Source organism: Benincasa hispida, chromosome 3 (assembly GCF_009727055.1).
Source record: "Benincasa hispida cultivar B227 chromosome 3, ASM972705v1, whole genome shotgun sequence".
In the NCBI taxonomy this organism is placed as follows: domain Eukaryota; kingdom Viridiplantae; phylum Streptophyta; class Magnoliopsida; order Cucurbitales; family Cucurbitaceae; genus Benincasa; species Benincasa hispida.
In genome coordinates, this window is record NC_052351.1 from 48,766,576 (window position 1) to 48,793,034 (window position 26,459).

At 31.2% G+C, this 26,459-nt stretch overlaps 1 protein-coding gene across 1 annotated transcript; it reads left to right on the forward strand.

The window, feature by feature from the left end:
* Positions 1-5,952: 5,952 nt before the first annotated feature.
* LOC120074735 (non-specific lipid-transfer protein 1-like) lies at positions 5,953-7,350 on the forward strand. The gene is made up of 2 exons (XM_039027958.1): positions 5,953-6,392; positions 7,143-7,350. The coding sequence occupies exons 1-2, from the start codon at positions 6,028-6,030 to the stop codon at positions 7,153-7,155; spliced, it is 378 nt and encodes a 125-aa protein (XP_038883886.1). The 5' UTR covers positions 5,953-6,027; the 3' UTR covers positions 7,156-7,350.
* Positions 7,351-26,459: the final 19,109 nt, after the last annotated feature.

Consider the following 26,459-nt stretch of genomic DNA (forward strand, 5'->3'; position numbering starts at 1 on the left):
TATACTCCTTGCATTATGATCATAAGTGTTTGATAGACATCAACCCCTTGTTTTAAGTTATTTTAAGGGTTCAAGGGTGTTGTGAATTTTTGGGAGTTGTGGAATTGTAGAGCCTATGGTGTAAGGTTTTGTTTTGTTTGTTTGGTACAAAAAAGGTAAGGAGAATCAAACCACAGACTTTTTGATTTTTAACTCATACATAAGTCGGTTGAGTTATGTTCGCTTTGGCCATTGTAAGTAGTTAATAAAGCATAAAATTGATGTTTTTAGTTGTTTGATCCATAAAAATTGTCTTACCAAATAAGAAATGAAATTCATGACTATAATCTCTCCAATAACTTATCGAGTCAAAACCCTCTTTTGTAGCCTATTAAATTTGTAATCTATATCAAAGAATTCTCCTCCAAATATCGCATACCCTTGCAATGCACATGAAGTACATAAAACTTGGACTTCATGAAACTTGGGGTTGTTTGTTGGGGTTGTTTGTTTGGCGGGATTCTACGATTTTTGTGAAATTGATATTTGGATTATGTATTTGTTTGCTAGGAATATTCAATACCTAAATGTCTTTAGATATCCTCCCAAATCATAGAATTTCAAAATTTCTATGTTAAGGGCATCTGTTTTTAGTTGAATAGATAACTAGGTATAATTAAATATATTCGCATATAATATAAACTCTATTTAAATTGTATAATATATAACTCAAAAAATTTTGAGTCCCACAAGATGAAATTCACATATATAGTTATAGAAGGTTTATCTATCTCAATAAAATGTATGATTGGTTCGAAGAACATCTTAAAATTAAGGTAATTATAAATGATATAACTAAAAAATACGTTTGTACTCAAACATATTTTATTGTCCAGGAGGAATTACCTTGGTTGAATTGAAATCTCTAATGAAAATTTCAATTTTTTTTTACTTCAAAAAAAAAAAATCAAAACAAAGCCCATTGATATCACATCTTTATGGGAGAATCCTTCCTCCACCTTTCACTATATACACATGCAAGGTGAATACACGATGCAATTAAAACTGCACATGCAATGTTCAACAAATAACATTAAATTACAAATGGCTCATTCTAAAAAAAAAAAAAAAAATATTACAAATGGGTCGTATTCGATACGCCAAATTAATTGAACGGTAAACATTTATTATTTTATTTTTATTTCTTTTACAGTATAAGGTAGGAGAATTGAATTTTTAACTTTAAAGTTATTGTACATATTTGATATCAGTTAAACTATACTCATTTGCACATTTGTGAGAAAGTTAGTATCCTCAAATTAAGTAATTNTTTATTTATTTATTGATCTTAAAAAATACTTATAATGATTTGTAGACATAGAACAAATTTTTTTAAAAGATTAATTAAAAAGTTTTTTTTAGAAGAAATTTAAAATTTGTTTTGGGAAAAACAATTTTTGGTCCTTAAGTTTCAAAGTTTGATTTATTTTTTTTTTTAAATTTTGAGTTTGATTTTAATTTACTCCCTAAATTTTAAAATGTTATTTTATTTGAGTTTTATTTCAATTTGGTCGTTAGGTTTCAAAATTTATATACTTTAGACTTGGATTTTTCACTAAATGTTTGCTATCAGCCTTTGACATTAATGCTTATTTAGTAATCTAAAATAGTTCTGAAGTAAAATTTTAAATTTATTTAAATAGTGATAAAAAATAATAAAAAAAATATTTAATTAGTTCTTTAAAATAAATTTAATAAACATTAAAACTAAGGGCGATAAATGAGTGTTTAGTTAATAATATACTTTAAATGGGTAACTTTTGAAATCTAGGGAAACCAGTTAAAACAAAATTCAAATCTCAAAAATAAAATTGTAATATTTTGAAATTTAGAAATTAAACTGGAATAAAACTTAAAATTTAAAAATTAAAAATGTAACATTTTAAAATTTACTAACAAAATAAAAATTAAGACAAAAAACTTAAGAACCAAGAAAGTTTGTTTTCAAATAAAGGAAAATGCATTGACTTATTTACAAATATAATAAAATGTTACCGTCTATCCATGTTAAAATGTGAGACCACAATAGAAGTCTAGCGGTTTATCGTTTAGTTATAGAACTCTATCGTGATCTATCATTAATAGTAGCCAATAATATTTTACTATATTTGAAAATATTTTCAATAATTTTATTATTTAAAATAATTACCCAACAAAAAAATGTAATTTTTCCAAAAAAAAAAAAAGTTTTTAAAGTTTACATAAAAAAGCAATCCAAAATTTTCAACACTGAAATAGAACCGACAACTTTACGGTGATTAATTATGGTATGAGGACACGTGGCATGATGTTATTGGTGTGATACTGTTAGGAGGTTGGAAAGTAACTATTTTAAAATTTTGGCACACATTAATTATAACCGACAAATTTTAAAAAAAAAAAAAGAAAAAGAAAAAGAAAAAGAAAAAAAAGACTGATAGATAAATAATTAAGGTTTAATAAATATTCGGTTAAAATATAATTTTTATCCCTAAACTTTAATAGAAATAACATTTGCATTCTTGAAGTTTAGTTAATAACGATTTAGTTTTATACTACTTTTAAATTTATAACAAGTTTATCCATAAAACTTTAATGAGTATCAATATAGTTCATATACTTTTGAAATTACTACGGTCTCATTTTTAGTTTTTTATTTCTGAAAATTAAGCATATTTTCTCTCCATTTTTTACAATAATTTGTATATTTCTCAAGTACAATAGTTGAATTCTTAGCAATTTTAAAAAAAAGAGCAAGTTCTTAAAAGTTATTTTGTAGTTATCAAATTTTAGCTTATTTTTTAAATTATTAGTAAAAGGTAGATAGTAAATGAAGAAATTTAGAGATGAAAATAGTGTCTATAGGCTTAATTTTCAAAAACAAAAATAAAAAGCAAAATGGATACCGCGGGGCCTAATAATTCAATCCCTATTAAGAAACTTTTCATCGAAATTAAGTATTAAGTTTTATACGTAACAACTTAATCTTTACAGTTATAAACAAATTTGATTCCCGGTCAGTTGAACAATCTACATGTATAACAAGTTTCCTTAATTTAATAATATTATCACAATAAGGATTAAATTGCTATAAATTGTAAAACATGTGGATTAAATTGTTACTAATTAAAGTACAATGACTAAATTGTTATAAAAAATGAAAGTATAGGGCTTAACATGGACTAAATTGTTATAAAAATGAAAGTATAGGGCTTAACCATTACCACCTAAATATTGCTCTTCTTATTCCATTTTAATCTTTCTAGTTTCAAATGACAATATCTTTTTAAATAAATTTTAAAATTAGTCTATATAGTTAGTTTATTCTATTAGTTAATTCTTAATCTTTTTGCCAAAAAAAATTATTGCTTACCTGCCTTCTTTGAAACTAATTTTAAGATTTATTGAAATTATAGAGATTAAAGTTGGTCATTCAAAAGTGTTGAGACTAAAATGAAATGAGAATCTAAATATAAAGACCAAAATGATATTCACTAATAACTAATGGTAGAAAGATTCAAATCCCATTTCGTCCCAAGTTCATTTTTAAGCATTCTTTAAGTTCAATTGTGAGATTGAAAAAATACAAAAATTTAATCTTTTGGTCAAAAGCATCTATCTACCTTAATCAATTGAGCTATGTGAAGATCCGCCAACATATCTTTTCTAAACTCTAAAAAGTACAATTACTTATGTACTTATTATTAATGTTTCATAAAGTTCTTAGGTAATATTACATTTCTACTTTTTAAAATTTGAATTTGGTAAGTTAATCGATATTAATTTTAATAGTTTCCCTTAATTTTAATAGTTTATAAACAAAATTGATCCCTGATCAACTTAATTGATCTACGTGTAAAAATATTTTCATTAAATCTTGAGAATATTTTTTGCGATAGAGACTAAATTGTTCCAAATTTAATATTAAAAGACTAAATTATTATTTATTAAATTTTAGAGATTAAATTGTTACCAGGTTAAAAATATATGGACTAAACTGTTACAAATTATTAAACATAGAGATTAATTTTTCTTTTAACAAAACATAGAGATTATATTAAGGTAATTCTTTTAAATGGTAAAATTGTTGAAAATATTTTCAAATATATCAAAATATCATTGATAGATAGTGATATTTTGCTATGTTTATAAATAAATTGTTTCGTTTTTCTTTATTTGAAAACAGTCTATTAAATTATTACTAATTTAAAAGTAAATACACTAATCATTACCGACTAAAGTTTATAAAAAAAAATAGAATTAAAACTTTTAATAATAATAATAATATATATATATATATAGCGAGAGCAATCATTGCACTCATCTTAGTGTTATATCTTTCAATTACGATGGAAAAAATATTTAAAAAATATATATTTTTCAAAAATAATGTTTGTCATATGTGACAATTTATGAGTAGGTACTCGGGTATAGGATGCATAAAGATATGTACAACTGGAGATGCATCCAAATATTTTTCATGTAATTCTGTGTATATATATTTACGCGGCCTTCCTTTAAGAAAAATCAGGGAATAATACATTTTTGGTTCTTAGGTTTTGGCTATAGTTTCTATTTGGTCATTTGGTTATAAGGTTAAACATTTAGTGCTTACGTTTTGAGTTTTGTTTCAATTTAGTCCCAAATTTCAAAATGTTACAATTTTACCCTTGAGATTTGAATCTTGTTTCAATTTGGTCCATGGATTTCAAGATTTTACATTTTTAACCTTATTTTTCATTAAATATTTACTTTAATCATTGATGTCAATTTTTATTAATTAATTGAAAATAATTAGAAGTGAAATTTAAAATTTAATTTTAAAAGTGATAAAAATAGTTAAATTAATTATAATTCTTTTAACGATTTTTAATTTATTAACATAAATCAACTGCAAAAGATGGAAAGTAAATATATAGTGAAAAATTGAGGTTAAAAATATAAACCTTGAGACATAGGAACCCAATTGAAGCAAAATTCAATTGTGAAAGGTAAAATTGTAGCATTTTGGAATATAGAGATTAAATTAAAATTGAACTCAAAACTTAAGGACTAAATGTGTAATATTTTGAAACATAGAGACTAAATGAAAACTAGACCCACAACTTAAGGACTAAGAAGATATTTTTTCCAAAAAAAAAAAAAAAAAGGAGAAAATACCTTTTTGGTCCCTTAGTTTGAGACCTAATTTCTACTTAGTTTTTAGGTTTCAAAGTGTTAAATATTTAGTTCTTAGGTTTTGAGTTTGGTTTTAGTTTAGTTCCATATGTTTCAAAATGTTGTAATTTTGACCTTAACATTTGAATTTTATTTGATTTTGGTCATAGATTTCAAGATTTGCATTTTTAATCTCAAATTTTTACTAAATACTCATTTTTTTCTCTAGTATTAAAATATGTTAATAAATTTAAAATAATTAAATGAACTATTAATAATAAAGTTTCACTATTTTTCATCACGTTTAAAAATAAATTTAAAATTTTACTTCATAATTATTTTAAATTAATTAATAGATATCGATGTCAATGTTTGAAAATGAGTATTTGATGAAAAATTGAGGTTAAAAATGTAAAATCGTGAAATCTAGAGACCAAATTCAAACAAAATTCAAATGTCAAAAGTAAAATTGTAATATTTTGAAATCTAGAGATTAAATTACAACCAAATTCAAAACTTAATAACAAAATATATAAAATTTTAAAACTTAAAAACCAAAGAAATTAGACTTAGAAACAAAAAGGTATTTTCTTAAAAAAAAATAAAAAAATACACGACCATTACTGATGAAGCAAAGCATTTAACACACAAAACTTTAGTAGGTGGCAGTTTTTAAAGCATCACCAACCAATCGAACGCTGCATTTATCATCTCCAAACCTACCAATCCCATTTCCCATCCATTTTCTTCTCTATATAAACTCCCCAAACTCCCCACTTCATACTCAAACTCTTCTACAAAACTCCCCAATTACGTGTAGAATTTTTGTAGTACTCGTGTAATACGTACGTCATGGCGAGCAACTTGATCGGGAATGTAAAGTTGGGTTTGATCATAACATTCCTCTGCACCGTGATAGGTGGACGAGTGATGACGGAGGCGGTCGTGACGTGCAACCAAGTGATCTCCAACTTGAATCCCTGTGTTCAGTTTGTGACTGGTGGAGGAGCCCCGTCGGGAAACTGCTGCTCCGGTGTGAGACAGCTCTTCGCACTGGCTCAGACGACACCGGACCGACAGGCGGTATGTCGATGCTTGAAATCAGTGGTCAATGGAGTTAGGTATAGTGGTAAAAACGTTGCCAATGCTGCGGCTCTTCCGAGCAAGTGCGGCGTCCAGCTTCCCTACGCTATCGACCCCAATGTCGACTGTAACACGTAATATCCCCCTCTCTCAAATTTTACCAAATATCTTTCCATTTTATTTGAGTTATTTTTTTGAAAAAATATCTTTTTTTCGACGTCTGAATTTTGGGTATAGTTTTCATTCACTCATATTCTCACCTGGTGTACGTTTTGAGTTTAGTTTTTACGTTACTTCATTTTGGGTTTTGTTTCTATTTAATCGTTTCAAAATTTTACACATTTTTCTCTCGAATTAATATTAATGTTATTAATACTCCTTTAGTTTAGTTATTAGTGTGTTAACTCTTAGATAATAAAATAATTTAAAATGAAACATTCATAAAAAAATTAGTGAAAACTAATTTAAATTATAAAATTATTTAATATCTTTGAATTAATTGATTAAGTATTAACATAAATAACTAAAATGAGAATTAATGAAAACTAAAAGTATAAAAGTATTTTTTTTTTTTTTTTTGAAACCTAAGGCTAAATAAAATAGTAATATTTTGTAATCTAAAAATTAAGTTGAAATTAAACTCAAAATTCATACGTAAAAATTGTTTTTTTTAAAGGAAGGGTATTAAAGGAAAATTATACTCAAAACTCTAGCCAAAAGATTTTCTTTTCCTATTTTCTCTATTTATTAACTCTCAGAATGTTTATTTTAGCTGTTAAAAAAAAAAAAGAACTTTCTATCAATACTATTTCTCTTAAACAGAAGGAGCAAAAAAATTAATAGGTAAAGAAAGTTCTAATTACTTGTAAATTATTATTTTGCAGCATTAAAATGTGAGGAAAGTCAAGCAGCAACTCTAGTAGATGGCGTCGTATCGATGGGAGAATAAAAGAGGATATCTAGTTTTATTTTGCAATATCATCTACTTGAAAAGCCTTTGTACTTGGGTTTATGGTATTAGAATTAGAATTTATATCTATATATTAATTAAGTTTGTGTGGAATTTAATTTATATTATGTGTTTGAAATCAAGTATATATTTTTGAAAAATGGTTCTCACAATATTTTGGTAGATCAATTGAGAAAAACCAAAGGAAAAAAAAGGCTTTTAACTCATTTTAGAGTGATTTTTATTATCAAATTAAATTAAAATAGTTGTTAAGGAAATAACTGATCTATTAAAACATATTACAGAAAAGGTGAATTATATTCTCACTATATTTAAACATGTTTACTATTAATTAATATCTATTCTTAAGAAATAATAGTAACTTTATTTTGGAAACCATAATTCTTTTAAACAAGATTTTAAAAGTTTTTTTTTTTTTGGTTAAGAATTTAAAAGGTTGATTGGCTTATGAATTAAGTTTTTTTGTAATATGATGATAAGGAGTACAACTTATATATAATAGGGTTTGCTTTTTCAATCACGGTTAGTATGGTTTATTTGATAACTATTTTGTTTTTTTAGTTTTGAAAATCAAGCTTTTGTTTTGCTATCCGTTTTTTTCATATTTTGCTATCTGTTCTTTTTAAATTCAACGCATGATTGAGGGATTTGAATCTATGATCTCAGAGTTGATAACAAATATTTTATATCAGTTGAGCTATGCTCATTTCAGCATTTTGTTTTTCATTTTATACTCATCTATATTTTGAAAAAAAAAGCCAAGCTTGATTTTAAAAACTAAAAAAAATGATTTTCAAATTTTTTTTTTTTTTTTTTTTTTTTTTTTAAAGAATTTGACTAAAACTTAGTGTTTTTCTCAAAAGAAAAAAAAAATATAACAAAAAAGAGCTAAAAGAAACAAACATAAATTTAAAAAAATATCTAAAAAAGATCAAATTGTAATAAATGAACATCTAAGCCACTTCGAATAGGTTTATTATTACTCTAGCCAAATAGACAAAACACCAACTTTAATATTATTGAATAGTCAAAAGCGAGCATAACTCAATTGACATACAATATGTGTTAGCGACTATGAAGTCTGTGATTTGAAACTTCTACCCGTTATCGTACATTAAAAAAATAAATAAATAATTGAGTAGAGTTAATTCATCTATTAATTCTGTAAGGGTTCAAATTTCTACTTTTCATCATTTATGATGTAATTAATGTTCTAAAAAGCTAGTAAGGATATTAGTATCCCAACCTTCAATATATGGGTTATAGGGTCTAAGTATCCATTATTTGTATATAATTGTGATATAATGTTCTACAAAATAAATGATCACTACATAAGTGATCTCTCACGATATAACTTTACTCTATTCTTTAATTGAGCGTTTGATAGATTATCAAATGTTTTTAATAGTTTGAGTATATATACTTCAACTAGAAGTTACGTCACTATAAACTTGATCAGAAGCTATATGTTCAAATCTTCACGCTTTCAAATATAACACAGGTGATGCTTTATTGTTTGAGTACGATTAAATTACTCAAATGAAGAAAATAAATAAATAAATAGTAAAGGTGTTACGAGAGGAGCCACGTGTCATAATTAGAAGACCAAGAAAAACGAAGAGAACAATTGGAGAGAGAGAAAGTTAAATAGCAAATTAAGATTCTCTAATTTGAAGGTATGTATTACAAAGAACCCATATTACCATATATACAACACCTAGTTATAGGAATTAAAATATTGTAGGTTTACAAGATCTACTCAATTCAAATTTTGTAACTCCTTAGAATAATATTGAGGGTTAACAAAAGGAATTAATAGCGAAATCTAATATATGAATGTTATGAATGGCATCTAATTAAAATATTATTCAAACATAAATTAGGTATATCCATAATAGTTGTAAAACTATTCATAATTGTTTTATTTTCCCGTATTTAGTATTTTTTTTTTTAGATTTTTATTTTCATTTCGAACAATATAGATATATTCTTACCTTTAACTGTTAATAATTCGATGATTGATGGAGCTTTAAGTAGCTTGATGGGTCATTCACGAAGAAGTTTCTTAAAGCCCACCCATTTTGGAGAACTCGAAGAGTCACGCCACTGCAACAATCACTTTGTTATACTACATATCGATGTTCAACTTCCACTTATTATGATTTTTCCCTTCTTCCTTCTATCGTGATTGAATCTGATACTTGAGAGGTGATCAACTTAATCAACAACTTGATTGACCTCATTGAGATAAAGGATGCAGTTGAAAAAATGACGAGTAGGTTGGGTACTATCTCCTTCTCGTACTGCCTCTATGAGTGCAACAAAGTTGCTCATTGTGTAGCCAGTACGCTGCTGGTTTTGTTGTTCTTTTGCTTTTTCTAGTACTCTTCCATTTTGGAAGATGTGGGTGTAGTTGATCTTTCAGGATTCTGAGTAGGGTTTGGATGTAATTCTTGGTGACTCTTTATTTTCTTTTTCCCTTGAATGATAAATTGTCCTTTTTTTAAAAAAAAAAAAAAAACTTTAAATTGTTAATTGATTGATGGCATGTTTTTATCATCTATTTTAGTACTTTTCTTTAGTAGAAGTAGCACCTTATGTGATATTTTGACCCCAAGATGTCTTAAATTAGATAAAATGAACAATCACATGTCTTTGAATTGTCAGTGTTTTTAGTAATTTTCTATGATTATATGAGCTTTTAGACTGATTTTTTAATATTTTTCAGATTTTAACTTCACTACAACCGCATCACTCGATACATTGCGACCTCATCAGAAACCCTAATTTTTTAGATTTGCGCCCAGTCAATCGTGGTTGCTATTTCATCGGTCAAACCTTCAATGCCTAAAACGATGAGTAAACGTCCGGAGTATAATTTTTGGTCATTCATCAGCCACCTTGGCCTATATAAAGGAAGAGAAGCCTCCCACTTTAAGCATCAACCCTCCATTGAACTCCACCAATGAAATTCAACCATCCCTTGGCCAAAATCTCATCCTTCCAGTCAACAAGCTTCAAGAATTAAAGTCCCTATAAGGCTTGATCCCTCTAGGTCTCTTCTACCCGTGAAAATGTGTGGAGAAGTGAGATTCTTCCTTCAGAGATGAGAATCACCCTAAGGAAATATTGGACAAGTAAAAAATCGTCATAAGGCTATTCTTATTATATTTCCAGCATTCCTTTTAGTTTCTATTTGCAATTTCCTATCTATATTTCTTTTCGTTCTTTGAACATTTATCTTGTAATCATGATTTTTAATTTAATGAAATATAGTAATTTATTATTAATGATGAGCTAAATTCTTTAAAGGGTTCAGTTATGTGAATACTTTAGGACTTTATGGCTTGAGCAATACTTATGTTTCATACCTATTTAACTTTCACATTTCCTTTGTTGAGTTTATGGATAAATGCTGTTAAGTTAAACTAATCACTTTATTTAGCAATCTAGTGGAGTCTTAATGTTGAAAAGCTTAGGATATAAACTGATTTTACAAAGGAATATGAGATTAAGAGCCCAAAAATAGGACTGTTACGTCCCCTTAGAAATAAGGGACACCATAAGATAAAAGAATTGTATATAATCAATCTAAGATCCAGCTAGCCATAGAAATATAGGCATTAGCTACTTAGAACTCCTAAAGGAACTTGACACAAGACCGAATAGGAGGAGTTTCCTGTCCATGACTAAGTCATTGTTCTGGTATGATGAGGCCGCATTGCCCAAGGCACATTGCTCTTTTGGTTGAGATATAATTGTATCCCTGTTCAATACTCATGTTTAATGCTTTTATCAACATTTTGTTGGGATGTATACCCTAAAGCCTCATAGTTAATATATTATTTGAAATAATGTTTGATAATTAATTCATTAAAGAAAGATTCAAGGTTATTTTATGTAATTTAAACATGTATATGGTTGACATACAAGTGGATCATGTTTAAGTAATAATCTAAATGGTCTATAGTATATGAATAAGGTTGGGTGTCTTATCCTAGTGACACTACGGATACAGTCCACATGCGAGTGATGGGTATCCTATATAAGACCGGACTGCGAAATGATTAATCTCTTTTTATAACCGAAGAGATGGAATTCCCGAAGTGGAAGGAATCGAATGCAATGTGTCTTGATTTCATTTTACATAAACTTAAGTTATAGAGGAAAACAACAAGATAAACAATAAAACAGTCCTAAGCATACTTCTATTGTAATTACAAAGAGGAGAAAGGATCATGATACACATATCCTTGAAGAACCGTCTTCTCGCCTCTTTTTTGGTGAACATGAGCAGATTTGACACTTTTCCCATTCTTAGCACCACGAACACATCAACATAGTAATAGGGACACCACCACAATGTCTTACTCGTTATTCTCAAGTTGAGAATCACAAAGAGTGGTAGACTTTTGTATGTTAACTTTGGTGAAGGAAAAGTTGTGTGTTCCTTGAGAGAAAATTGCAGAGAAGATGAAGAAGATTGAGATGAGACGGAGAGTAATCAGTGAAAGATAATTTTTTCACGTTAAAAGTAAAATTATCCTCATTCTTTCTCTGTCACACTACGTATATGAGAGACATGGGGAAATAACTTCTCACTTAATAAAATAACTCCCTATGAGTTAATTGATATTAATTCAAAATTCAAAATTTTTTATTTAATTATATTAAATTAATATAATTAAATGTAACCATATATTATATCCCATATAAGATATAACCTATAGTTTATTATATCACATATAACGTAACCTACAGATTATTATTCTCTCATATAAACTATATTATTAATATGAATCATATTTATATTAATTTTAACCTATAGTTTTTATATGAATCATATTCATAGATTAATATTTGGATCATATTCAAATATTTATTTCTCTCATTAACACTTTATATTATAATGTATCATATATATTATATTAATTGCATCACATACAATTAATTTCTCTTAATTAATTTGAACAATTGAAATTAATCCAAAATTAATTTGATTCTCATTAATCCTTATTGAGCTAACAAGAAGACCTTATGGACCTAAAGATTAAAGCTCCAATGATACGAGATAAATTAATTAAACTCTTTAATTATATTAATAACTGTGGTCACTCTACTAAAGATCGACAGCTGCACTCTTCGCACTGTAAATATATTTCTGTGTTCATTGGATATAACTAATCAACATTGCGTTGCCCTTCACAAATTGTTTGTTAGTACAGTGGGTTAAAATTACCGTTTTAACCCGGTAATTACATCTAACTTCTTAAGTACCACTGATCCTTCTAATGAACAATTAGTCATAGTCCAATTATAATTGAATCTTTCTTGAACTAGGAGAGAGTGTGATGTCACATTTTTAAAGATCTGGAATCAGCCCTTAAGGGAGAAATTTATCTACTTATCCTAACAATCGGGAAGGAGTGAATTCCTTCTCATGTAGTCGTATTTCCAACTTCCTAATCAGACGAATCTCTAAAATGGTAGGCATATTAAGTTGGTGAAACTGGCCACTCTCACCCATGCAAATCAAAGGACCGTCTTCATAGGCAGGAGTTCACAACTCACTCAGGATCAAGGTCAAGTCACCTATGGTCATCTTGATGAAATGCAAGTCCCTTCCCACAATGGTATCATAAAGAGAGACTATTCATTTCATGGTCTGGTCTTATATGAACTCTTTATATAGAATACCCCTGCTCACATGTCTCCACATGAATGACCAGGATCATATCATTTGTAACACTTTAAAACAATTGTAACGATTACAAAACGGGTTGTATTCATAATATTTTTAGGATAAGGTACCCAACCGTATCCATCTATTACAGTCCGTTCCAGTTATTACTTAAATATGATTCACCTGTATGTCTCCACATACATGTTTAAGCTTCATCGAATAATCTTGGATCTTAGTTTAATGGTTTTGAGTTAATGCAACTAAATGTTAAATGAAATAATACTTATTTTATTAAATAAATGATATGTTTTTACAAATACAATTTATAAACTACAAGACCACGAGATTTTAGGCATCAACCCCAACAATCTTCCACTTATTCTAAAGCTAGTGGAGTGTACCAAAATAAAGTATAAACCAGTATAATACTTAAAAACAATAAACTAGGGCATACATTATGCGGTAAAATCTCCCACTTGCCCTAGACCAGATGCAGTATGTCTCTAGACCCAAACTTTCTAAATGACCCTCAAATACTTTAGCCATGAGAGCCTTTGTAAATGGATTAGCAACATTGTACTATAAAGTGATCTTCATGACGAGCATGTCCCCTCGATACACAATCTCCCGAATGAGATGATACTTGTGCTCTATGTGCTTTCCATATTTGTGGCTTCTAGACTCTCTTGAATTTTCCACAACACCACTTATCACAATAGAGGGTGATAGACACTGACATGTTAGGAACAATTTCCAGATGAGTCAGAAACTTCCTGAGCCACACAACCTCCTTGGCAGCTTCACAAATTGCTACATACTCTACCTCCATGGTAGAGTCAGCTACACAATCTTGCTTTGTGCTCCTTTAGAAACAGCTCCTCCGTTAAGAGTGGACATTGATCCTGAAGCGGATTTCCTAAAATCCCAATCAGTCTGAAAAATCAGAGTCAGTGTATTTGTTCGTTGAATTCGTGATGTGAGCTTAGGAGTGTATTGTATAAGGTAATTGAAAAAATAAGTGCAAATGTGAATGATGCGTTGATGCGTTAGTGATGTGTGAAGGGACACGTGACACTCCTCTTTATGCGTTCAAGTTTTCCTGAAGCAGATCCAAGTATAAATCTAACTCAGGTTTCTGGTAAGTCCACGGTCGAACTCAGGGATTCAGATTAAAGCTAACGCAGAGCTTGTGTTGTAACTGATGTAGAAGTATCCTAAGTGAATACAGAATGAGTTATTTACACTAAGTTGCTGCGTGCATGCAAGAAAATACAAAAATGATCAAGTAGAAAATAGGGGGTCGTGTGAAAATGGAGTTTGGTGCAGGGGATATGCATCGATCTAAGTGAGATGTACACGTACAAGAATATGATGCGGATGAAATGACATGCTTATCTTCGTTTATGCTTTAGATTTCTACTTACTTTCTATTCAACATTTCTCAATGCGAATGTCATACAATTTCCTATCTCTAGGATGTATGCGTTAGTCACAGAATGCAATAAAACACTAGTGCGTCTATCTCTAGATGTACCAAGCATTTCTAACTTAATGCTTGCTTGCTTATTCTCTCGAATAATTCAAGGTAAAGTAGCTTTTACCAAGTAATTCAGTTGGCTTAGGCATTTAAAAATGGATTTTGCATGAAGTTATAGATGCATCTAACGTAAAGCAAGAAATAAACAGTGGCGAAGTGAAGTAGATCAAATATGTGAATTCATAAGAAACCGATTGTCTTTACAAGATCAATACTCAATCAAATGAGATGAAGAGAATTATAATTCAGGTGAAAAGAAAGAAGTCAAGCCGCAGAGTACAATCTCTTGTCCTTTTTGGCTCAATTCAAATTCGTGTACAACCAACTTGTAGAAAAAATGGAAGAAAATTCTCTCTCGAGCTCAGCTTTCTCCACTCTTTGATCGACGATGGAGGTCGTTCTCTTGCCTCTTGTGTTCTTCTTGTCACAGCAGCACGACTTAAGTCTCTAAATTTCAGAATTATACAAATTGAGCTAAGATCCTCTCATCTGGTAAGATTTCTTCTATTTATAGGCGTCGTTCTTCACCAACTTGATGATGAGGCAGCATTAAATTCCATACCCTGGTCAGCCACCTGACACTCAGATACTTTTTAGACGCTACCAGCTGCAGATGCCCATGCTTGCAAATGGTGATTTGACATAAACTGCCTGAATCAATGAATCTTTCTTGCGTTGAAACCCTTCTGACAAATGCCTATGTGTTGACGTTGCCTGCGACACTTGGAATCTTTGTTGAAATCCTGCAATATTATGCGTTAGTACCGCATTATTTCAGTAATAAACACTTTTTACATGAGTTTGATAGTATTTGAGTAATTCCATGTGTTTTCTCTAAGAATGATGAGATTTTATCATTAAAGACCCTAATTGTTCCAACTTTTGAGTCACAATAACTTGTATTTCTACAAGTTATCAGTATCCCATAAGGATCAAATCCTTAAACCCATACATAAGCATGTAGTCCCCTATTCCTTGAAGATACTTGAAGATGGTTTTAACTATTGTCCAGTGATCTAATCCTAAATTATACTGATATCTACTGATTATCCCTACTGCATAGCAAATGTCAGGTCTGGTACATAACATTGCATACATTAGGCTGCCAATAACTGATGTATTGGGGATTCATCTCATCTTTTCAACCTCTTGAGGTGTCTTAGGATACTGTTTCTTAGACAAGACAATTCCATGCCTGAAAGATAATAAACCTCTCATGAAATTCTACATTGAATATTTGACAAGCATCTTATCAATGTACGATGATTTAGACAAGGCCAGTATTTTGTTCTTACAATTCCTAAAGATCTGGATCCCTAGAAAAACAACATTTCTCCCAAATATTTCAGTTGGAATTGGGTCATTAACCACTATTTTACATCAATCAATAGACTTACATCATTTCTAATGAGTAGGATATCGCCCACGTATAATACTAAGAAAACTACTAAATTGTTGATGATTTTTTTGTAAATACAAGGCTCATCAACATTCTGATCAAAGTCATAAGATTTGATCGCAGTATCAAATCTTATATTCTAAGATCGAGAAACCTATTTCAATCCATAAATGAATAGATTAAGCTTGCAAACTTTTTACTCATGACCTTGGATGATGAATCCATCTGGTTGTTGCATATGGATGGTCTCCTCAAGATTACCATTCAGAAAGGTAGTCTTGGCATCAATTTGTCAAATCTCATAGTCATAATATGCAACAATGGATAAGAGTATTATTATAGACTTTAACATGGCAACGGGTGAGAAAGTTTCCTCATAGTCAACCCCCTTGACCTGGGTATTATCCTTTACCACCAGTCTAGCCTTAAAGGTCGGTACCTTACCATCGACCCCCTTTTTCCTCTTGTAAATCCACTTGCAATCTATAGGTTTGACCCTATGAAGTTGATCTACAAGATCCAAGACTAAATTAAAGTACATAGACTCCATTTCGAGATCCATAACTTTGATCAATTCATACTTGTCCACATCATCCATTGCCTATTTATAGGACAATGAATCCTCAACATCACCATAAAAAACTGTTAAACCCATATAACCAATAGGTGGGTTTGCAATCCTCCCACTACGTCGAAGCTCCCTCAACGGTTGAGGTGGATGTGTACGACTAGATGAACCTGTAGGGACAAAAGCCCTAATGCAACAAAAAAACAAAACCTAACTCAAAATCAATTGAGAAATTGAAATACTAACATACTGACAAAAATACAGAATAGAAAGGGGAGACCTAAAAACCTCAACCTACTATAAATTTTTTAGGTTAAACATGCATTATAATTAGGAATTCAATCCTACGGAGAAAGGAAGGAACACTTACTTTCATTGATGACTCAAATGGAGGAATGCCAATTCTCCTTGGGATTGAAAACATGAATACCACAAATTCGAAAACCTCCCTATTCTCTGAAAATTTAGGTATTTGTTTGTAAAAACCAGTCTCTAATTGGGAAGAAAGGGGAGAATCTCTTTTACATAGAGTAGTTTTGTAAAGAGAATAACCTACCTCAAAACTTACATATTCCAGGTATATCAACTAATGGAGAGAGGAAATGTGGAAGCAATCCCACATATCTGATAACTCCCTATATGGGAGTTAAGCAAAAATCAAATAATTTAATTTAGTTAATTAATTTAAAATAATTAATAATTAATTAAATATAATTTAATTAATGATTTCATTTAATTACTAAATTAAATATCATATTTAATTTAACCTACATGTGAATCATATTCAATTGTATTTCTCTCATAACCTATAGTTTTAATGTGCATCTAATATGCATTAATTTTAACCTATAGTTTTAATATGAATCCAATTCATATTAATTTAATATCTGAACTCCTTCAAATATTTAATTCTCTCATAAATTAATTTTGAATCATATCCAAAATGAAATTTATATTATAAAGTTTAATTAAAATATAAACTTTATATTATAATGTATCATTATACATTATATTATTTCACTAAGTGAATTTGAATATTTCAAACTCTATTCAAGACATAATTATCTCAATTTCATTTACGATCTAGGAAGGAAACCTCATGGACCTACAGATCAGAAGCTTCATCGATATGAGATTAATTGGGTAAACTCATTAACCTCATTAATTAATATTCATTAACTATAGGTACACTCCACTAAAGACCCACAACTACACTCTTCCCACAGCAGATATATTTCTGTATCCATGGATATAAACCAATAATAGCAAGTTAGTCCTTCATAAGTGTTCGTAACACCAGCTGGGTAAAAAGTACCATTTTACCCCTAGGTTATTTCTTTATCCTTAAGTACTAGTGCTCCTCTAATGAACAACGTATTCATGGTCCAACCATTAAATAGAAACTTTTCTCAGTCCAGTGAGAGGGTATGGCCCTTTGTTCATGTCTTAGAGACACCACTTAGGGGAACCTCATCTACTTACTCTATTGTCGGGAATGAATGAAATTCATCTTGTATTATTATGTTTTCAGCTCTTCACTCGGTTTTGTCCCCAAAATGGTAGTCATATTGAGTCGGGGAACTGGTCACTCTCACCTATACAAATAAAAAGACAATCCCTCGTAAACAAGAGTTCATAATAGACTCAAGATTAAGACTAAGTTACCTAGGTCATCCTACTGAAATAGAAACCTAACTAGTCAACGGAGTTACATCTAGTGGTTACTATTTTGTGGCCCGATCTTATGTAAACTCATTGCATAGGCTCCACTCACATGTCACCTATACAAACACATTGTATCATTGCATTTATATCAAATACAAAGTGGGTCGTATCCATAATGTCACCAGGATAAGGTACCCAACCTTATCCCTATACTGTAAATCCTTTAGGTTGTATCTTTAACATTGATCCCTGTATATCTCCACATATAGTTCAAGACTCATAAGACGGCCTAGGATGTTAGTTTATTGAATTAGGGTTATTAAGACAAAATGAATTCAACACAATCAATAACACTTATTGAAATAACTCTTTATTGATGACAATCAATTATTTACATTTTATATCTACGAGTTTTAGGGCATAAAACCCAAAAAACTTCCACTTGAACTAAAACTCTAGTTAGTGGGATGTACATAATACCAATAATCCGAAAAAACGAGAATGGTAAATAAATACATTAAACTAGGGCATCCATATACTATTACACATCTCCCACTTCCCCTAGATTATACAATGTACATGTCTTGCTGACCTAAACTCTCTAAATGACCCTCGAACACTTTAGCCGAGAGAGCCTTCGTAAATAGATCAATGATATTGTGCTCCGAAGCGATCTTTGTGATGATCACATCTCCTCGTTGCACAATCTCCCGTATCAGGTGGTACTTCCTCTCAATATGTATACCTCATTTGTGGCTACGAGGCTCTCACAGTTGGCTACTGCCCCACTATTGTCACAGTATAAGATGATAGGCAAGTCTATATTTGGAACAACTTCCAAATCATTTAGGAACTTCCTAAGTCAAACTACTTCCTTTGCTGCTTCACAAGTAACTACATATTCTGCGTCCATGATGGAGTTTGCATTGTATCCTTGCTTGATGCCATGCCATACTAAAGCTCCCCCATTTATGTTGAACACTAATCCTGACGTGGATTTCCTAGAATCCTTGTTAGTTTGGAAAGCAAAGTCGGTGTATCTTGTAAGGATCAAATCCTTAGCTCTATACACTAACATGCAGTCCATCATTCTTCTAATATACTCGAGGATGTTCTTAACTGCAATCCAATGGTCTAACCCATGATTGGACTGGTACCTACTGACTATTCCCACTACATAGTAAATGTCTGGCCTAGTGTAGAGCATAACATATATTAAGTTACCCATAGTTGAGGCATAGGGAATACGTCTCATATCCTCAATTTCTTGAGGTGTCTTAAGACATTATTCCTTAGATAAGTAAACCTCGTGCCTGAAAGGTAATAAATCCTTCTTAGAATTTTGCATCAAATATCGAGTCAACATTTTATTCATATAATTTGTTGAGGCAAAACCAATGTTCTATTCTTACGATCTCTAATAATTTAGATCCCAATAATATACTGCACCTCTCCCAAATCTTTCATTTGAAATTGGGCTACTAGCCATTTTTTAACGTCAGTAAGGTACCCTACATCATTCTCAATGAGTTGGATATTATCTACATAAAGTACCAAGAAAGATACTTTAATGTTGATGATTTTCTTGTAGACACAAGGTTCCTTAACATTTTGATCAAAACTAAAAGATTTGATTGCAGTATCAAACCTAATATTCCAAGATCTGGATGCTTGCTTCAACTCATAAATGGATCGATTCAGTTTGCAAACTTTTTGCTCCTGACCTTGGGCTAAGAAACCCTCAAATTGAGACATGAAGATGCTATATTCAAGATTATAATTCAGAAAAGTAGTCATGACATCCATTTTTCATATCTCATAGTCATAATATGTGGCTATGGATAAGAGAATTCTTATAGACTAAAGCATGGGAACAAAGGAAAAAGTTTCCTCATAGTCAACCTCTTCTCTCTGGGTATAACCCTTTGTTACAAGTTTAGTTTATTGGATTTAGGGTTATTAAGACAAAACGAATTCAACACAATCAATAACACTTATTGAAATAACATCAATAACTCTTTATTGATGACAGTCAATTATTTACATTGTCCATCAATGAGTTTTAGGGCATAAAATCCAACATAATCGACATCAACAAGGGCTCTTCAACAACTCTTGTTGAAGTTTCAGTATTTTCATTAGAAAGCTCATTTAACACAATTTTACTGCGTGGCTTATGCTCCATAATGTGTTCCTCGTCTAAAAATATAACATTTGTCGACAAAAATACTTTATTATCTTTACGATCGTAAAAGTAACCACCCCTTGTTTCCTTGGAATAACCTACAAATAGGCATAATTTTGAACGAGGTTCCAATTTTGAAATGACATAAATTATCTTTATGATCATTCCATAATTCCAAAGGTATTTCAAAAACACTCTTAGATGGAATGTAGTTCAAAATATAAGTTGCAGTCTGTACTGCATAACTCTAAATGAATCAAGTAATTGAGCATAACTCATCATAGACCGAACCATGTCCAACACGATTCTATTTCTCTTTTATGATACACCATTCTACTGAGGTGTACCAGGTGCTGAGAGCTGGGATGCAATTCCATGTTTTATCAAATAATCTTGAAATTGTATACCATATACTCTTTACCTTAATTGGTTCAAAACATCTTAATTGTTTTACCTAATGTATTCTCATCCTCAGTCTTATACTCCTTGAACTTTTCAAGTGCTTTAGACTTATGTTGCATTAGGTAAATATACTCATACCTAGAATAATCATTTATAAAAGAGATGAAATATTCAAACTCTCCTCTTGAGTTAAAATTCATGGGAGCACAAAGGTCCGAATGCATAAGTTCCAAGGGTCTTTTGGCGCTATAATGGTTTCCAGTAAAATTTCTTTTATTCATTTTGCCTTCAAGGTATGACTCACATACTGATAAAGAATTTTCTTCTAACTCGTTTAAAAGTCCATTCTTAACCAACCTCTCAATTCTATTGAGATTTATATAACCTAATCTTAGGTGCTAAATTTGGTCATTTTCTTTAAGAGAATTTTTTTGTCTTTTATTCTGAGTTATCACAGTTCAGAATTTCAATATTAAGAATGACCTTAGATGATTATAATCTAAAGACCTTAGCACATAAAGATTACTTTCTAAGTTTGTAGAATAAATAAAAGAACCATTCTTGTAAACAAATAATTTATTTACATTAAAGTTAAGAGAATAATTCTATTCAAGCAAACATTTTATAGAAATCGGGTTCCTTTTCAAATCAGGAACTACATATACACTATCCAATAATAAATATTATTTCTGTAAAAGTAATCGAGGCCTCTCATTGCCACAACTGAGACGACTTGCCCAGTTCCAATTTAATAGTCATCTTGCTAGTCCTGAGCTGCTGCCAGGAACTAATTCCCTGAAAAGAAGAACATGATTAGTGGTGCCTGGATCAATTATCAGGAAGAATCATCATTCTCTACTAAACAAGTTTCCAAAACTTGTAAATCACATTTATCTTGTTTGGATTTCCTTTTTTTCGCCAAATTCTTAGGATAGTTCCGTTTCCAGTGTCTTTTCTGGTTACAATAGAAGCAAATTCCTTTGGTAACCTTGGCCTTCCTGCCCCTCTGGGCTACAATTCGGTTAGCTTTTCCTTGACCTCCCTTCTTCTCCTTCCACTTTTTGGTGCCGGAAGAAGAAGTTATAGAATTCGTTCTAGAGGTTGAACCTTTGTGAAACTTCTTAGCCGAAGTGGCAACATTTGCCTCTCCCTTCTACTTCTTGACTTTCATCAAGGACTGATAAGTCTGAAATTCATTAAGGAGGGTAGCCAGGTTGTAGTCTAGCTTGTTCATAATAGCGTTACTACAGAACTGGAGAAAACTCTCGGGTAGAGTCTCCAAAATGAAGCTAACCTAATTGGCTTCGTTAATAACAAACTCATTCATCTCAACCATGTTAAAATGGACCATCATTTTGAGAACATGTTCTCGAGCAGAGGCCCCTTCTTTCATACGGACATTAAAAATGTATTTCACATCATCATGCTAGAGTTGTATGGACGGTTGTCCAAACATCTCCCTCAACGAATCCATGATTTCACGTGTAGTGACCATAGTTTCCTACTTCTTGGCCAAGACTTCAGATAAGTTGGCCAAAATGTATGCTTGGGCCTTTCGTTTGCCTTGACCCATCTATCATATGCATCCTGAACATTTCGAGATGCTCCAGTAGAGGGTACATGAGGACATTCCTCAACAAGGACAAACCTCAAGTCATCGATTATCAACATAATGTTTATAGTTTTTTTTCTAACTCGTGTAATTGTTGTCATTCAGTTTGTCAGCACTTAACATGTTTATTGTAACGCTAGTCATAATTGAGGATTACTGAAACCATAAAATTTATTTATATTAGTTATTAAAGAATTTTCCATGAAAAGACAATCAAATTTTAGCAAAAAACTAATGTGCCCTATGTGACATCTATTTTGCAATGATGCTTTAGCGAGTCGGGATAAAAGCCACCGTAGGGTGGTTAGTCACCCCTTCATTAAGTTGAAACAATCTTAACCAACCATTACACTAGAATAACTCTTATCTCTATAATGATTAGTCACCATTATTTGGTCCAGAAATCATTAACTCATTTAAAAATTTCTTGTAAGTGTAACCCTTCATTTTAAACTATAGAGTTCTGCCCTAATTAGTCAACCATAAGGAAAAATCGATTAGGGCAGTAACTAAAGAATTCCTATCCATTTTTTAAGTTTGTATAAAATTTCATGTAAATGTCATCTAAAGGAGGACACAAGCAAAGGTGCTTCGAGGCCGAGTGGTAACGGGTAGAAATGCACGTTATTACAGTGCTAAGTCATTAAACAATGCAAGTTTGCGTTGATAAAATATGTTAGATTGCGTTCAAAAAGCATTAAGTTCATAACATTGTGGTCGCATGCGTTCATCACATAAGAACAGTTAACTTTTATATTTTTATGCAGAATATGCGTTGACGTAAGGCGAAAAGCGCGATCACAAGAAATCAATAGTCGAGCGCAGCACTACCGCAAGGCTTTGCGGTGATTTGTGCTCGCAAACATCTACTCAAGAAGGATTGTCGCTTAGAGACGGCGCAACTTGGTGGGCGCATTTGGGTGAAAAGATTAATCTATCACAATGGAACAGAAAGTTGATGACGATCAAGTCCGAATTAAGTTGACAAGCCCTAACGAATAAGAAGTATACTCAGTTTTTCGGTGACAAATATTTGGCACATCAGCCAGAGAATTTAAAGTCATCCCATTAGTGCAATCATAGAGAGAAGTCGCCTTTCACCCCCGAAGCTCTATAAATACCAAGGACAACCTTCAGGAAAGGAGTTCGGATAGTTAGAGAATTTTCCCTTAGAGAGAATAGTCTTGTTTCTTAGTTTTTCTTTTATTTTAAGGTGGAGCGAGAGAAGGAAGAGACACGGGAAGATCGCTCAGGGCAACTCGAAAGAGAACCCGGAGCATGGAAAGCCAAAGAGTGGGCCGACTCTCGTGAGAGCGAGACTATCTTTAGAAAAGACAGTGTAAAAGCCTTGGGAAGCAAGAGGTTGCTACCAGGCTCTTTATTCTCATCTTGCATTGTTATTTTGATTTCAACTTTATATCTATACAATGGATTCTTTATCTACATTTGTTCACTCTCTTGAAGCATGCATGAGTAGCTAAATTTAATGAATGGGTTGATAAGAACTAAGCTAACATGACCTAGGATCTTCATCGCATGCGATTATCTTGTTTTATACTGTGTCCAACACCCCTTAGAGCTACTCGAGAGAGAGTTTAAAGAAAGAACCTAAGACTTGAGAGAGCTAAGTTAGAATCTAGACTCGAGAGAGCAAAATTTGATCTGCATAAGCAAGAGATATGAACTTAGAGATAAGCTCTGTTGCCAACCTGCATCGCATGCAACTCCTTAGAGATAGGTTATGATATTATGTGGTCGCCTTATTTGTGTGTGTGTCATTTTGTCATCGCATAAATAAGAATAGAGGCTTATGTGTAGGTCTTATAGACTCATCGCATATATCACATGCGTTATAGTATTAGAAGCTGTAGCATCTGCGTCGAGAGATGGTTTGCTATTGTATGTGTGTTGCATGATCGCATAACATGAACGCATCCTAGGAAGTGTTAGCCGAACCCCTTCTCAACCCGTTCACCGCATACTCATCGCATCTTCCGCACACTAAACAACTATTTGATTTATCAGTTACCGTAAAGTCTTTTGAAAAATTATCACCGCATACCGTTTTCCTTAGTCTTTGAGATCGACCCTGGACTTACCAGGAAACTCCGTGGGGTTTATACTTGGATTCCACTAAGAAAACTTGTTGCTCAATGCATTCCATCACCACATTTCATTCCATATTTTCACCTCATAAAACAACGCATCACCGAGCATGATACTTTACAACAAACCAATGAAGAAGACCGTGGGATGTGTTGACACATTCCTCTCCCACTTACTATAAACACTCTCTTCATTCACCTTGGTATTAATCTATGGAAACAACATTCGTAGGGAAACACAAACAAAGGTGTCTTGAGGCCAAGCATAGATCTCACGGTGTGAACTATTTAGGGAGAAAGATGAAAGAAACTGACATATCATTTACATCATTTTTCTCCCATTGGGTGTTTTAAATCTAGGGTTTATTAACTTAGAAAAATTTGACTAATAATTTAACTCAGTGTTTGTTAAATTTGCCTAATATAACTCTTATATTGGATAGTTTAACAATAATGATTCTTGTTTATTAAACACTTTAATAAACCTAATCATTTGTTGCATACTTATAACATATTTGTCTAATTCATCTTCCAGGTTAGTTCCCAAGTAGGGGTGTTTCTTTTCCGTCAGCTTAAATACCCTAGCCTTAGACAGAATCTTCCTTAGACAAAGGTCCCTTATAGACAATTATGTTATAAAGTTAATTTTTTATTTAATCTAATTTAATCCTATTAGAAGGAAATTAAAAGATTAAACCTATTTCTAATCATATTAGAAATATTATTAGCATACGTTTAAGTGAAATCAATTCTAAACCATTTAAAATTAAATTAACTTATGTTTCCATGCAACTCTTGATTATAGATTTTAATTTTAATTTCATTAAATTATAATTCTTGTTAAGAATAATGAAACAATTAAAACCTATGCATGCATCTAATGATATACTTCAAAAAATATATATATATTTCTAGTGATGTCATGCTTCATGCATATCCAATTTCATTACATAACATAACATTTATCTTATAAAGTAACGAAAACTATAATATCCCTCCATCATCCAAACTATATATTATAATAATTATAATATAAAATAATGCATGGACATATTATATATGCATGCAATCATATAATATAACAATTATATTAAAATTAATGCATGATATAATGTTTATCATGTGGTGGAATTTTTATACTATATGGAATATATTATGCAATATTATAAACTATGTTGATATCAAAAATCGCACCAACAGTAAATTTGTATTTTTGTTTAGAGAGGGTAACTCGATATCCTACAAAAAAAAAATGAGTAAAGCTAACACCGGTGTGGTGTTGAGCCCGGTGGTGAGCCAAATTCACTTTGATGCTCTAGTTAGAATTGGGTTTGAATCTAATTCAACTAGAAAAAAATTAGTATAAGTTTGAAATCATACCCCTCTTTGACCGCGACTCCAAGATTGGGTCGTCCATTTAATAACTGAACCTAGCTTAACCTTTCGGCTTCCAAGCCATTACCAATCTTTAATTTGCCTGTTTCCAATCTAAGTCATCATTATCTAAGCCATTACACATTTCAATCTTTAATGTGCTCAACTCTTGGGTAGAACTATGACGATTGATTCACCAATTATTATTTGTAATGTAATTATATCTCTTTAATATATTCATTGCCTAGCAAATAATTGGGTTACACAAAACGAAAATGGGCAACTTATTAGTCTCCAAAAAATAGTTATTTTGATATGTTCTTTTTAATGTAAATGCATGGCTTATGCATATCTAGGCCATACTAAGAATTCTTTCATAATACCAACATGGCCTTTGCATGGCCAAACAATGCAAAATTCTACTAAGAAATTCTTATAGTATAAATATATATATATATTCCAACATGCTATACAAGGCAAAAAAGGCTATGCAACCTTGCCTCAAATGGGCTTGCCCATTTGAGGCACCTTGATAAGTTGGTTGGAAAGTTATTGACCCCCTCTTTCTTTTTCTTTTTCTTTTTTCTTTTTTTTTTTTTTATAAAGATGGGCTGACCTCCTTTGAGGTCAGCCAAACTGGCAATCGGGCTGCCTTACCAACCCATGAGGTTGACATTTCAAAATGGGGGTCAATAAATCGT